The sequence below is a fragment of the Dipodomys spectabilis genome, unplaced genomic scaffold, assembly GCF_019054845.1.
Source record: "Dipodomys spectabilis isolate Male_0828 unplaced genomic scaffold, ASM1905484v1 ptg000392l, whole genome shotgun sequence".
NCBI lineage: Eukaryota > Metazoa > Chordata > Mammalia > Rodentia > Heteromyidae > Dipodomys > Dipodomys spectabilis.
This window is the reverse complement of record NW_024871069.1, coordinates 694,916-708,798: the sequence shown is the minus strand read 5'-3', so window position 1 is coordinate 708,798 and position 13,883 is coordinate 694,916. Positions and strand designations below refer to the sequence as shown.

Here is a 13,883-nt window from a genome sequence, read left to right as displayed (position 1 = left end):
GAGCCTTCTGTTCTTTGTGCCTTCCTCTGATAACTCAGTGTACCTGGTCAGAAAATCTTTTTAAGCACTTGAGTCCAACTGACAGCCAGGGTTCTAGACTGTTCTGTAGGATGCTCGGGAATGTGGGTCCTCCCCTCCTCCTTCCTTCCATGTTCACATCGTGACACCTGAGCTTCTCAGCCCTGCCTCCGGCCTCCCAGCCACATGCAGCCATATGCGTGTGCTCCAGAGCAGCTCAGGTGGGCTTCAGCCGTGACAAGTTCTTCTCTCGAGGCTCCAGATCACCTTCCTCACATCCTCGGTGTGTGCACGCAGAACTTCTGCATCTTGCCAGGGCCCTCCCTCCAGGGTGCGTCTGACCCCACAGCTTCTTATCCCAAGGACACTAGTCCCGCTGAGTCAGGACCCCCCTAACGTAAAGTCCCCGACTCCGAGGACAGCCGCACGGAGCGGTCTCAGAGCTGCACCCGGCGCATGGATTAGGGGAGATTGTTCAGCTGCTGTCACCCAGCCGTCCCCCGGGTGTGGAGAGGCGCTGAGGGCCCGGATTCGCCGGGGCCGCACCCTGGCTGGTCCGCTCCCACGCGGACCTGCCTCCCTGCCGTGGAATGGGAATCCTCCTTCCTCTAAATCCTGAAGGAGCTGGGGGTACAGCTGCCCCCCCTGAATTCTCACACCCCCGCCACGGCCCGCAGTCCACAATCCTGGGCTGGCCTTGTCATTGCTGGTCCCCCTCCTGCCAGCTGGGAGAAGGCTCTGCACGCCGAGCAGCTCCTGTACTTATCCTGACCCCCCCTCCAGACACCTGGGCCGGCTGCCCCCCTCCTTGAGGTCCTGTCCCCTGCCTGAGACTTGCTTTCACCCTGGTTCAGCTCTAGGGCCGTGTCAGTGCCGGTCAGGTCACCTCCTCCCGGAAGCCGCCTTTGGCGACTTCGTGCTCGCTCAGTTCACAGGCCTTGGGCCCGTGAAGGCCGGCGTGTCTCTGAGGGTGCCAGGCAGGGGCAGGGGTCCGAGCGCAGCCCAGCCTAGCTATCGTATACAGCCGAACACTCGAAGGAAGAGGTGACTCAGGTAAGTGGTAAAGTGCCAGTCTTGAGCAAAAAAGTCAAACAAGAGCTCAAGCCCAGTGCCCACACGGAAAAGAAGAGAAGAGAAGAAAAGGTACATCTTGGCAGAGACTCAGGCCAGAAAGCAGGCGGCTGTGCTGAGCGGGCCTGCCTGCCTGCGTGGGGCGTCTCCTGCATGTCTTCCCCTGAGTGAAGCGCAGGGAGGGGTGCCTGGGTCTCTAGGGTCCTGTGAGGTCAGAGGGTGCTTGGGGTGAGATGCGTGGTTGGCAGGGCTCCAGGGTGGGGGGCTGGGCAGAGCCAGAACCAAATGCAGAAACCCCAATTCCAGGAGGCTTGTGCTGCAGAGGACGGGTGGCCCTGTCTCCTAACTTGGTGGGGGGTGGGGGTGGAGGTGCGGGAGAGCCAGTAAGCACCAGCCTGTCTTTCCACACTCCGGCTGTGTTGTCAGGGAGAGCGATCTGTCCATCTGGTCCTGGAAATGAGGACAGGCTGATGGTCACAGAGGGACGTTATGAAGGACTTTCTGCTTGGAGCAGGTTCCAGAGCTTGTGTCTTGTTGCCGTGGACCTTGGGGTCAGAGGATGGGGTCGCACCCCGGGTTCCCCACGCGGAACTTCTCCCAGTGGCTCTCCCTCTTCCCCTTTGTCTCTCCTCTCTGCAAACTACAGGAAAACGTGCAACTCATCAAGTATCTGGACTCTTACTAAAAGAATTGGAAAGAAAACACCGGAATCCAGTGCCAGAACACCCTATCTCTCCTGATAACAGGGCCTGATTGTTATTTTGTGTGTGGGGCTGGAGGTCAGCAAAGGGAGCCACAGGAATGGTCACAATAGATTTTTTTTGCCTTTTCTTGCCAAGAACCCCAGGATCCAGTTTCCATGTCGTAATTATATCACTCTGGGTTTCTGGCACAATTCTTCCAGTCTCCATTTGTTCTCTAAACAAGTTAAGTTGCATATTAAAAAAATTAAACATAAAAATTTCACTTGTCAAATACAACATTCATTTTCTTAAAAAGCAAGCAAGCAAGCAAGCAAGCAAGCAAGCAAGCAAGCAAGCAAGCAGGAAATCAGCTGGGCATCTGGTGCTGTTGCTTAGCTTGTGTCCCCAAGGCGTGGCGATCTACCATCTGGGCCCTGGCTCTACTTCTGACGTTCTCCGGGTAAATTCACCTCACCCTGTGATCCCCACATCTCAGCCTCCTGAGTACTAGGATTATAGATGTGAGCCAGCAGTGCCCCGTGGTTTGTGGGGATTTTTTTTTTTTTCCAGTCCTGTGGCTTGAACTTAGGTCTGGGCGCTGATCCTGAGCTTTTTAATTTTTCTCTCAAGGCTACTACTTGAGCCACAGCTCTACTTGCAATTTAATTTTTTTGTGCTTAATTGGAGATAAGAGTCTCACAGACATTACTGTCCTAGCTGGCTTTGAACCACAATCCTGAGATCTCAGCCTTTTTGAGTAGCTCGAATGAAGGCATCAGCTGTTGGCACCTGGCCAATGGAGAAGTTTTGAAAGGCAAAATGAGGAAGATTCCACGAATTAGTTTGAATCACAGTTCTTGGCTACAAGGGCCAATAGCAAGGTGGTGTCTGCCCAAGGTTTGACAGACCGTAGCTGCAGACATCCTCGCAGAAGTATGATCTGTGTCAGGCAGGGTGGCCCCTGTACAAGGCTGAGGACCCCGCCCCCAATTGGATTGGTTCTTTTTTCCCTGCATGGACTCTGACAACTTCCCCAGGGAACTTGCTGCTTCTAGGAGCAGCTTGTCTGCAGGGAGATGTGACCTCTACCTGGACACATGCTGAGGGGCAGCACCCATTGGCCAGGCTGTACAGTTTGGGCACATTTAGCAAGACAGTAGAAGAAGGGGAATGTGGTGGCTCGCGCCTGTCATCCCAGCTACTCAGGAGGCTGAGATCTCAGAGTCACCAACTGAAGCCAGCCTGGGCAGGAAAGTCTCTGAGACTCTTATTTCCAATGAACCACCAAAAGCCAGAAGTAGAGCTATGGCTAAAGTGGTAGAGTGCCAGCCTTGAGTGAAAAAGCCCAAAGACAGTGCCCAGGCCCTGAGTTCAAGCCCTACCTAGTACAGTCACAAACCAAACCAAACTGGGGTAGCTATTACGAATTTGATTTTATCAGGTCAACATATAATACAAGGCGTGCCCAGGTCCTTCCTATCCTGGCTGCTCCATGTCCTGCCTCTGTGACCTTGAATGGCCACTTCCCTTCTTGGTGTGTGTCCCTGTGTGTCCTCTGGGGCCAGAGACAGACATGGGGGCCAGCAGATGCCTGTGGCAGAGTCCTCAACCAGAGAGCCCAGCAGGACCGAGTACAGAGATTCCCCCTGCAGTCCCAGCCATTCAGGTGGCTGAGTCAGGAAGATCACTTGAACCCAGAATTTCAAGATCACACTGGTCGACACAGCAAGACTCTGTCTCCAAATAAAAGTTTTATTTTTTTCAAGGGCATACTTCATTAGTGAGCCTGATATATATCATATATGTATTTAATTTTTTAATTTTTTCTAGTCCTGGGGCTTGGACTCAGGGCCTGGGCACTGTCCCTGAGCTTCTTTTGCTCAAGGCTGGCACTCTACCACTTGAGCCACGGTGCCACTTCTGGCTTTTTTTTTTTGGAGTATATTGTACTGAGGAGTCGAACCCAGGGCTTCATGCATGCTAGGCCTCTACCACTAAGCCATTATTCCCAGCCCCTTTCTGACTTTTCCTCCAGATCTCAGCCTCCTGCTAGGCGGATGACAGGCTGAGTCGCTGCTGCCCGGCTGCCCTCAGCTGTGGGCTGTGTGAGTCCAGTGGGGACTCTTCTGCAGTGCTGGCAGCTGCGATGGGCGGTCCGGCAGCTCTGGCCTAGGTGTGTGTGCACAAGGCGGGCCTGCCTTCACTTCTGCGGGTGTGGGATGCGGCTGGCTGGGCCAGGCATCCCCTAACTGAGCCCTGGCTTTTCTGCCTGAGCTCTTGGTCTTCGTGGAAATCTATCCTGGGTCCAGGGCCCAGTCCCAGTCCCAGCCCGGAGCTGCGGGCCCGGCCTGCAGTGTGGAGGCCCAGAGCCAGGTGCCCACGGCGGCCTTCTGGGACTTCTCTCTGGACTTTGGGGGTCCCTGTGAGCTCATCTCATCCCACCAGAGTCGGGAGGGAGGGATCAGACTAACCGATGAGATGCATCTGGCCAGGCACCTGTGCTCCGGAGGGGATCAATGGGGGGGAAATATCTTGGGGGGTCTCTGGGAAGGGTGGCCCACCTGCCAAATGCCAGCTCCTTCCTCTGAGGCTGTGGTACTGACTGGCAGAAATGAGCAGGGCCAGGCTGCCTGGCCCCGGCCCTCACGCTGGCCCTGGTGCTGGCCCTGGCCCCCGCCCTCACCCTCGTCCTCGTCCTCACCCCGGCCCCGGCCGTGGCCCTCGCCCCGGCCTTGTCCCCCGTGCTGGCCCCGGCCCTCGCCCCGGCCCCGGCCCTCGCGCTGGCCCTCGCCCCAGCCCAGGCCCTCGCCCCGGCCGTGGCCCTCGCGCTGGCCGCGGACCCCGGGCCCTCGCGGCGGTCCCCGTTCTGTGCGGAGCTGACCTCGGGTCCGCAGCGCGGCGGGTGGGGCGATGGGGCTCCGCGGGGCGCCCCCCCCCCCCAGGCCCCGGCCGGCCCCTGGGCCCGGCGCCGCGCGGTGGGAGGCCGAGGCCCCGCCCCGCCCCGCCCCGCCCCCCGGGCGGGATAATTGAACCGCGCGGCGCGGCCCGGCCCCGCGTCTGCCCGGCCCGGCCGAGAGCGGAGCGCGCCCGCCGCCCGCCGCGCTTTGTCCGCCGCCCGCCGCCCGCCGCCCGCCGCCCATGGAGCGCGCCGCGCCCCGCAGCCCCGTCCCGCCGCTGCCGCTGCTGCTGCTCGGCGGCCTCTCGCTGCTGGCGGCCCGAGGTAGGGGCGCCCCGACCCCGCCCCGCCCCGCCCGCGGCCCGCGCGCTCGCTCCCGGGAAGTTCTCGCCGCGGGAGCCCAGCGCTGCGGCCCGCCCGTCGCCGGGACCCGGGAGCCGCGCCTGGGCCCCCGGAGCCGCGCCCCGGGCCCCCCGGAGCCGCGCCCCGGTCCCCCCGGAGCCGCGTCCCGGTTCCCCCGGAGCCGCTCCCCGGGCCCCCGGAGCTGCGGCCCGCGCCCGTCGCGTCCCCGGTCCCCCGTAGCTGCGCCCCGACCTCCGGCCCCGCGCCGGCCCGCCCCACCCCTCGCCCTCCCGCCGCCGGCTCCGAGGCCGGCCCGGGTGGCCGCCGTCGGGGTGTCGCTGCTCTCGCCCCGCCCGCCTCCGGTGGGCCGCGCGCCGCTGCGGGGGGCGGACCGGGGTCGGAGGACTCGCCCGGGACGCGCGCGCAGTTAGTCGGGGGCAGCCTGGAGGCTTGCGGGGCGATGGGGGGCTCGCCACCCCCGCGGAAGCGAGGGTCCGGGCCGGCCATGGCGAGCCGGGCGGGGCCGGAGGGCGGGGGACCGGGCACCGGGGACCGGGCACCGGCCTCTCCGCCCACCCCGCTGCGGGCCGCCTGAGTGCGCCGGCCTGCTCGGGTGCAGACGGCGGGCCGCGCGCCCCGGCCCCCTCCCCGTCCTCGGTGGGGTGCGGGCGCCGGCCCCGCGCTCCCCGCAGCTTTGTTCCCGCGCACGCAGGTCCGCCCCCCCCCCCCCCCCCCAGGCCCTGGCGCCGTCCCCGGCCAGCGGCTTGCCTCCCATCTCCTCCTCGGTCAAAGGTCCCAGGTCCCGGATAACATCCCGCGGGATTCGGGAGGGGGAGGGGAGGGGAGGAGCGGCCGGAGCTGCCCTCCCTCCCTCCCCCTCCCTCCTCCCTCCCCCTCCTTCCGGGGTCCCCCACCCCTGGGCAGCTGCCGATTGCTCTGCTGGGGGGGACGGGGTGTCACTTCTCAGGGCTGGAGACAGTGCAGGGTGGCCAGGACTCGGCGCTGGCCCCAGGTCACCCCAGCACTCTGGGGCTCATGGGGGGGGTCTCACCCGGGTGAGGCCAGGCAGGAAGGAGGGTCTTTGGGGCAAGGGGGCTCTGGACCTGGGCGTGGGGGATGGAGTCTCCTGGTGGAAATGCAGGGGACCCCAGAGACCCCACATGGTGGCCATGAGGGAACAAGTCCGGGAAGCAGGCTCAGTTCAACCCTAGCCCAGCAGCCCGGGCCGTCCTCCGGTCCTTCCCACCGCGGCCGGCTGGGGTGACCACTCCTCAGCAGTCCTTAGAAAGACTCGACACTTTTGTGGCAAGAGCTGGATGGATCCTTTTTGATTCTGGAGTTCGGTTTGGTGTGGCCTGGGAGGCGGGGCAGCCAGAGGGTGGCTGGCGGCTGGCTCCTTGCTGCAGCGTGTGTGTGTCGGTCTCATGGATGGGGCAGCCCTCCAGCCCCGTTGCAAATCCACTGAAGTGCATTTGGGCACTGACATCAGGCCCCCGGTTCTCCAGCCAACGAGCTGAGCGAGCGAATCGCTAGCCTGTCTGCCTGGTGTCCCGTCTCTGCCGGCCCTGTTGGGCTTTACGGAGCCCTGGGGCAGGGAAGGGCAGTTGTGTTTTCTCCAAGGCTTTCTTGGCCACTCCTCTGGCTCCGGACAGTTTCCAACTGATTATTAAAAAAGTCATGTTGGGAGGGAGAACAAAGAGAGACTTGGCGCAGGAACCTGTGGCCTGTGTCTCTGCGCCCGGAAGGTTCCGTCAGGAGGAGGTGGGGGCCTGTGGATGAGGACGAGCCTGCCATGGCCTCTCCTGCCGGCCACGCAGCCCCCTGCCGCCCCCCCCCCCCCGGCCTGTCCAGGGCCTCCCGAGCCTGCCATGGCCTCTCCTGCCGGCCACGCAGCCCCCTGCCGCCCCCCCCCCCCCGGCCTGTCCAGGGCCTCCCGAGCCTGCCATGGCCTCTCCTGCCGGCCACGCCGCCCCCCGCCCCCCCCGCCCCCCCCCCCCCGCCTGTCCAGGGCTTCCCGAGCCTGCCATGGCCTCTCCTGCCGGCCACGCCGCCCCCCGCCCCCCCCGCCCCCCCCCCCGCCTGTCCAGGGCTTCCCGAGCCTGCCATGGCCTCTCCTGCCGGCCACGCAGCCCCCCCGCCGCCCCCCCGACCCCCCCCACCTGTCCAGGGCCTCCCGACCTGAGGCTGCGTGTGTTCCCATCAGCTGCCTTTGTTGTTTTGGTCCCAGTACTGGGTCTTGAACTCAGGGCCTTGCACACTCTCACTTGACTTTTATGGTCAAAGCTGGTGCTCTGCTGCTTGAACCACACTTCCACGTCCAGTGTTTTGGTGGTTAATTGGAGATGAGTCTCATGGACTGGTCTCTTTGGGCCAGCTCCGAACCGGGATCTTGATTAGCTAGTATCACTAGCACGGGCCACTAGTGTCCCGTTCTCTGGCAATTACCTTTAAGTGCCTGCACAGTGCCCAGGTGCTGGTGGCACTGGAAATAGATTGCCTATCCTCAGAGAAAGCCCACGAGGGGATGGGTTTGCTGGATTTCCTATTCGTAGACTGGAGATGACGAAGCCGTGTGGGAGCTGCTATGACGGTTAGCCGTTCTATGTCATCCATCCTGGGCAGGACAGAATCTTTGTCCCCAAGACCACTCTGGAAGTTTTGCTGATGCCCTGGGCTGGGGAGGAGGCAGCTGCTGTGTGCCCAGGGCCCAGCCCTGTGGTGAAGGTCACACAGCTCAGACGCTGCAGCTGGCTGGGAAGGAGACTCATTCTTTAGGAGCTCCAGAAAAACAAACCCAAGCCCTCACTGTGGCAGTCTGGATGGATGTCTCAGAAGAGCAGTGTGTACTTGGAGGCTGCAGCCATCTTGGCCGAGTTGGTGAGCGTGGTGGGTAGAAGTGTTCCTGGCAGGGACAAGGACCAGAGGAAAGGCCAAGTTGGCAGAAGAAAATCAGGGCATTTTAGGGAACTTGCTGGCATCCTACCCTGTCCTCATGCAGGGCAAAGCTCCTCTCCATCCCTCCCCCCCTCCCCCAGCTGTTACCCCCGAAGAGCCAGGGCCATGCTGGACAAGCCAGCTTTGCAGGTGACTTTGAGGGAAATACTCCTCACCGGGCACAGGACAGTTTTGCCATTGCATTTCATGCCACAAAAGATTTTTTTTTCCTCTTGCAAAAGAATCCAGTCACAATTTGATTCATAAACACTCTGGCAGGCCCTGGGTGGTTCCGGTCCCTACCATGACCTCAGCCGTGGCCACAGAACAAGACAGCAGTGCGGGGAGGGGAAGCCTTCTGCCAACTTCCTGAAATGAGAGCCCCTTCGGGCCTCGGGCGGCTGAGGGAGGGCCTGGGGATGGGTCAGGCGTCTGCCTGTGCGCTGCGTGAGGCTGGCAGGGCTGGTTCTGACCAAGGCCCAAGGCTGAGTGCCTGTTGCTGCGGCGTGCGTGTGTGTGTGTGTGTGTGTGTGTGTGTGTGTGTGTGTGTCTGGGGGCACAAGGGGGGACCTGCGCTGGAAGGAGTTAGGAGAAGGCGCTGCTTCAGTCTGAGTGGCGTGAGAGCTGGTGAGCGATGGTGGTGTCAGTCTGCTTTGCCGGGGCGGAGGGCGCAGCCTGCTCTGGGTATTGTTATTGCTGGCTTCGTTCATGTTCATGGGACCCAGCGTTTCTTTCCTGAACCCCTTTTTTGTCTGCATCCTGTCACCTGCGTCTTGCTTGGGCTTGACAGTTCTCTTGGGGCCCATTCTTGGCCAACTGCCAACTGTCTGTGGTTTGAGGGGGTAGAGCCAGATGCCTGCCCAGCCAGGGTTTGTCCTTGCAGCTCCCGGCTAGTGCCTTTTGCCCTGCCCGACTCCCCACGGCGCCCGCATACTCCTGCTCACAGACGGGACCCTGCCGTGGTCCCCAGCGTGCCCGAAGGACGCCGAGGCCAGGTGGCGTGACCCAGGTGCACAGCTGCTAAGGATTCCAGCTCTGGCATCGCATCCTAACCAGGACTGAAGAAATCTCAGGCCAGCTAGGTGCCAGTGACTCATGGCTGTAGTCCTAGCTACCCAAGAGGCTGAGAGCTGAGGATCGTGGTTCAAAGCCAGCCTGGGCAGGAAAGTCCTTGAGAAGGAAGACTCTTATCTCCAACTCACCACCAAAGAGCTGGCAGTGCAATGCTAGCCTTGAGCAAAATATGCAGAGGGATGGTGCCCAGGCTCCGAGTTCAAGTCCCAGGAAAGGCACACAAAGACTCTCAGGCTGCTAAAGTCCAGCTTCAGATGGTAGGGGTGGAGGCACTGGGTTTCCAACAGGGAGGGCGGGGGGAGGGGAGGAGGGCAGCTTTAGAGGCAGAGCTGCAGCTGCTGCGGCTGCAGCTGGCCAGAGCGACCTGGGGCCACTTAACCTCTGCTGTCCTCACAGCTCCACCACCGAAGATTCTGCCATTCCTTTCTTCACAGAGTCGAGCGACTGCCCGAGGCAGCCCCAGGGCGGAGTATGCACTGAAATGCAGCCTCTCCTCATCTTCCCGGTGCTAAGTAGAGGGTGGAGCATTAGTGCAAAGGCAGAGACCTGACCCCCACCAAGAAAGGACCCAGATGTGGAGATGTGGCTCATGGTAGAGTGCAAAGCCCAGAGTTCAAACCCCAGCACTGGCAAACACAAAGCAAAGAGGAAGGACATAGAGCAATCGTATGTGTGCGTGTGTGTGCGTGTGTGTGCATATGTGTGTGCGTGTGCATATGTGTGTGTGTGCATATGTGTGTGCGTGTGCATATGTGTGTGCATATGTGTGTGTATGTGCGCACGTGTGTGCGTGCGCGTGCACACGTGTGTGCGTGTGCGCGTGTGTGTGCGTGCGTGCGTGCGTGTGTGCGTGCGTGTGTGTGCGCGCCTGTGTGTGTGTGTGTGCGCGCGCACTCCTGTAGTGGGAAGGGCTGGTGGCCTCCCTAGGGGCAGGGCCGTTAGCAGGCAGGCATGCCAGACCCAAGGCGGCCGGGTGAATGGCACCCAGGAGATGCCAGCAGCTTAGGCTCCCCTTGGAGCCAGGTGGGGCACTGCGCAAATGCCCTCTGCCCTCTGCCCTCTCCCTGCCCTCTGCCCCCCTCCCTGCCCTCTGCCCCCCTCCCTGCCCTCTGCCCTCTGCCCACTCCCTGCCCTCTGCCCCCTCCCTGCCCTCTGCCCCCTCCCTGCCCTCTGCCCCCTCCCTGCCCTCCGCCCCCTCCCTGCCCCTTCTCCCCTCCCTGCCCTCTGCCCCCTCCCTGCCCTCTGCCCCCTCCCTGCCCTCTGCCCCCTCCCTGCCCTCTGTCCCCCTCCCTGCCCTCTGCCCCCCTCCCTGCCCTCTGCCCCCCTCCCTGCCCTCTGCCCCCTCCCTGCCCTCTGCCCCCCTCCCTGCCCTCTGCCCCCCTCCCTGCCCTCTGCCCCCTCCCTGCCCTCTGCCCCCTCCCTGCCCTCCGCCCCCTCCCTGCCCTCTGTCCCCCTCCCTGCCCTCTGCCCCCTCCCTGCCCTCTGCCCCCCTCCCTGCCCTCTGCCCCCCTCCCTGCCCTCTGCCCTCTGCCCCCTCCCTGCCCTCTGCCCCCTCCCTGCCCTCTGCCCCCTCCCTGCCCTCTGCCCCCTCCCTGCCCTCTGCCCCCCTCCCTGCCCCTTCTCCCCTCCCTGCCCTCTGTCCCCCTCCCTGCCCTCTGCCCTCTGCCCCCTCCCTGCCCTCCGCCCCCTCCCTGCCCCTTCTCCCCTCCCTGCCCTCTGCCCCCCTCCCTGCCCTCTGTCCCCCTCCCTGCCCTCTGCCCCCTCCCTGCCCTCTGCCCCCTCCCTGCCCCTTCTCCCCTCCCTGCCCTCTGTCCCCCTCCCTGCCCTCTGCCCCCTCCCTGCCCCTTCTCCCCTCCCTGCCCTCTGCCCCCCTCCCTGCCCTCTGTCCCCCTCCCTGCCCTCTGCCCCCTCCCTGCCCTCTGTCCCCCTCCCTGCCCTCTGCCCCCCTCCCTGCCCTCTGCCCCCCTCCCTGCCCTCTGCCCCCCTCCCTGCCCTCTGCCCCCCTCCCTGCCCTCTGCCCCCCTCCCTGCCCTCTGCCCCCTCCCTGCCCTCTGCCCCCCTCCCTGCCCTCTGCCCCCTCCCTGCCCTCTGCCCCCTCCCTGCCCTCTGTCCCCTCCCTGCCCCTTCTCCCCTCCCTGCCCTCTGTCCCCTCCCTGCCCCTTCTCCCCTCCCTGCCCTCTGCCCCCTCCCTGCCCTCTGCCCCCCTCCCTGCCCTCTGCCCCCCTCCCTGCCCTCTGCCCCCTCCCTGCCCTCTGCCCCCCTCCCTGCCCTCTGCCCCCCTCCCTGCCCTCTGCCCCCCTCCCTGCCCTCTGCCCCCTCCCTGCCCTCTGCCCCCCTCCCTGCCCTCTGCCCCCCTCCCTGCCCTCTGCCCCCTCCCTGCCCTCTGCCCCCTCCCTGCCCTCTGCCCTCTGCCCCCTCCCTGCCCTCTGCCCCCCTCCCTGCCCTCTGCCCCCTCCCTGCCCTCTGCCCCCTCCCTGCCCTCCGCCCCCTCCCTGCCCTCTGCCCCCTCCCTGCCCTCCGCCCCCTCCCTGCCCCTTCTCCCCTCCCTGCCCTCTGTCCCCCTCCCTGCCCTCTGCCCTCTGCCCCCCTCCCTGCCCTCTGTCCCCCTCCCTGCCCTCTGCCCCCCTCCCTGCCCTCTGTCCCCCTCCCTGCCCTCTGTCCCCCTCCCTGCCCTCTGTCCCCTCCCTGCCCTCTGTCCCCCTCCCTGCCCTCTGCCCCCCTCCCTGCCCTCTGTCCCCCTCCCTGCCCTCTGTCCCCTCCCTGCCCTCTGTCCCCCTCCCTGCCCTCCGCCCCCTCCCTGCCCTCTGTCCCCTCCCTGCCCTCTGCCCTCTGCCCCCTCCCTGCCCTCCGCCCCCTCCCTGCCCTCTGCCCCCTCCCTGCCCTCCGCCCCCTCCCTGCCCCTTCTCCCCTCCCTGCCCTCTGTCCCCCTCCCTGCCCTCTGCCCTCTGCCCCCTCCCTGCCCTCTGCCCCTCCCTGCCCTCTGCCCCCTCCCTGCCCTCCGCCCCCTCCCTGCCCCTTCTCCCCTCCCTGCCCTCTGTCCCCCTCCCTGCCCTCTGCCCCCTCCCTGCCCTCTGCCCTCTGCCCCCCTCCCTGCCCTCTGTCCCCCTCCCTGCCCTCTGTCCCCCTCCCTGCCCTCCGCCCCCTCCCTGCCCTCTGTCCCCTCCCTGCCCCTTCTCCCCTCCCTGCCCTCTGCCCCCTCCCTGCCCTCTGCCCTCTGCCCCCCTCCCTGCCCTCTGTCCCCTCCCTGCCCTCTGCCCCCCTCCCTGCCCTCTGTCCCCCTCCCTGCCCTCTGCCCCCCTCCCTGCCCTCTGCCCCCTCCCTGCCCTCTGTCCCCTCCCTGCCCTCCGCCCCCTCCCTGCCCCTTCTCCCCTCCCTGCCCTCTGCCCCCTCCCTGCCCTCTGCCCCCCTCCCTGCCCTCTGCCCTCTGCCCCCCTCCCTGCCCTCTGTCCCCCTCCCTGCCCTCTGCCCCCCTCCCTGCCCTCTGCCCCCCTCCCTGCCCTCTGCCCCCTCCCTGCCCTCTGCCCCCCTCCCTGCCCTCTGCCCCCTCCCTGCCCTCTGCCCCCCTCCCTGCCCTCTGCCCCCTCCCTGCCCCTTCTCCCCTCCCTGCCCTCTCCCCCCTCCCTGCCCCTTCTCCCCTCCCTGCCCTCTGCCCCCTCCCTGCCCCTTCTCCCCTCCCTGCCCTCTGCCCCCCTCCCTGCCCCTTCTCCCCTCCCTGCCCTCTGCCCCCCTCCCTGCCCTCTGCCCTCTGCCCCCTCCCTGCCCTCTGCCCCCTCCCTGCCCTCTGCCCCCCTCCCTGCCCTCTGCCCCCTCCCTGCCCTCTGTCCCCTCCCTGCCCTCTGCCCCCTCCCTGCCCCTTCTCCCCTCCCTGCCCTCTGCCCCCTCCCTGCCCTCTGCCCCCTCCCTGCCCTCCGCCCCCTCCCTGCCCCTTCTCCCCTCCCTGCCCTCTGCCCCCTCCCTGCCCTCTGCCCCCTCCCTGCCCTCCGCCCCCTCCCTGCCCCTTCTCCCCTCCCTGCCCTCTGCCCCCTCCCTGCCCCTTCTCCCCTCCCTGCCCTCTGCCCCCTCCCTGCCCCTTCTCCCCTCCCTGCCCTCTGCCCCCTCCCTGCCCTCTGCCCCCCTCCCTGCCCCTTCTCCCCTCCCTGCCCTCTGCCCCCTCCCTGCCCTCTGCCCCCTCCCTGCCCCTTCTCCCCTCCCTGCCCTCTGCCCCCTCCCTGCCCTCTGTCCCCCTCCCTTCCCTCTGCCCCCTCCCTGCCCCTTCTCCCCTCCCTGCCCTCTGCCCCCTCCCTGCCCTCTGTCCCCCTCCCTGCCCTCTGCCCCCCTCCCTGCCCCTTGTCCCCTCCCTGCCCTCTGCCCCCTCCCTGCCCTCTGTCCCCCTCCCTGCCCTCTGCCCCCCTCCCTGCCCCTTCTCCCCTCCCTGCCCTCTGCCCCCTCCCTGCCCTCTGCCCCCTCCCTGCCCCTTCTCCCCTCCCTGCCCTCTGCCCCCTCCCTGCCCTCTGCCCCCTCCCTGCCCTCTACCCCCTCCCTGCCCTCTGCCCCCTCCCTGCCCCTTCTCCCCTCCCTGCCCTCTGCCCCCTCCCTGCCCTCTGCCCCCTCCCTGCCCTCTGCCCCCCTCCCTGCCCTCTGCCCCCTCCCTGCCCTCTGTCCCCCTCCCTGCCCTCTGCCCCCTCCCTGCCCCTTCTCCCCTCCCTGCCCTCTGCCCCCTCCCTGCCCTCTGCCCCCCTCCCTGCCCCTTCTCCCCTCCCTGCCTTCTGCCCCCTCCCTGCCCTCTGCCCCCCTCCCTGCCCCTTCTCCCCTCCCTGCCCTCTGCCCCCTCCCTGCCCCTTCTCCCCTCCCTGCCCTCTGCCCCCTCCCTGCCCCTTCTCCCCTCC

The 13,883-nt window shown here is 65.9% G+C and overlaps 1 protein-coding gene across 1 annotated transcript in view; it reads left to right on the top strand.

Moving 5' to 3' along the window:
* Nucleotides 1–4,910: 4,910 nt before the first annotated feature.
* Fbln1 (fibulin 1) overlaps nt 4,911–13,883 on the top strand; it is an 86,857-nt gene continuing 77,884 nt past the window's right edge. Inside the window, exon 1 of the mRNA XM_042667346.1 lies at nt 4,911–4,992. Within this exon, the coding sequence (XP_042523280.1) occupies nt 4,911–4,992 (82 nt within the window). The remainder of the gene's footprint in view (nt 4,993–13,883) is intronic.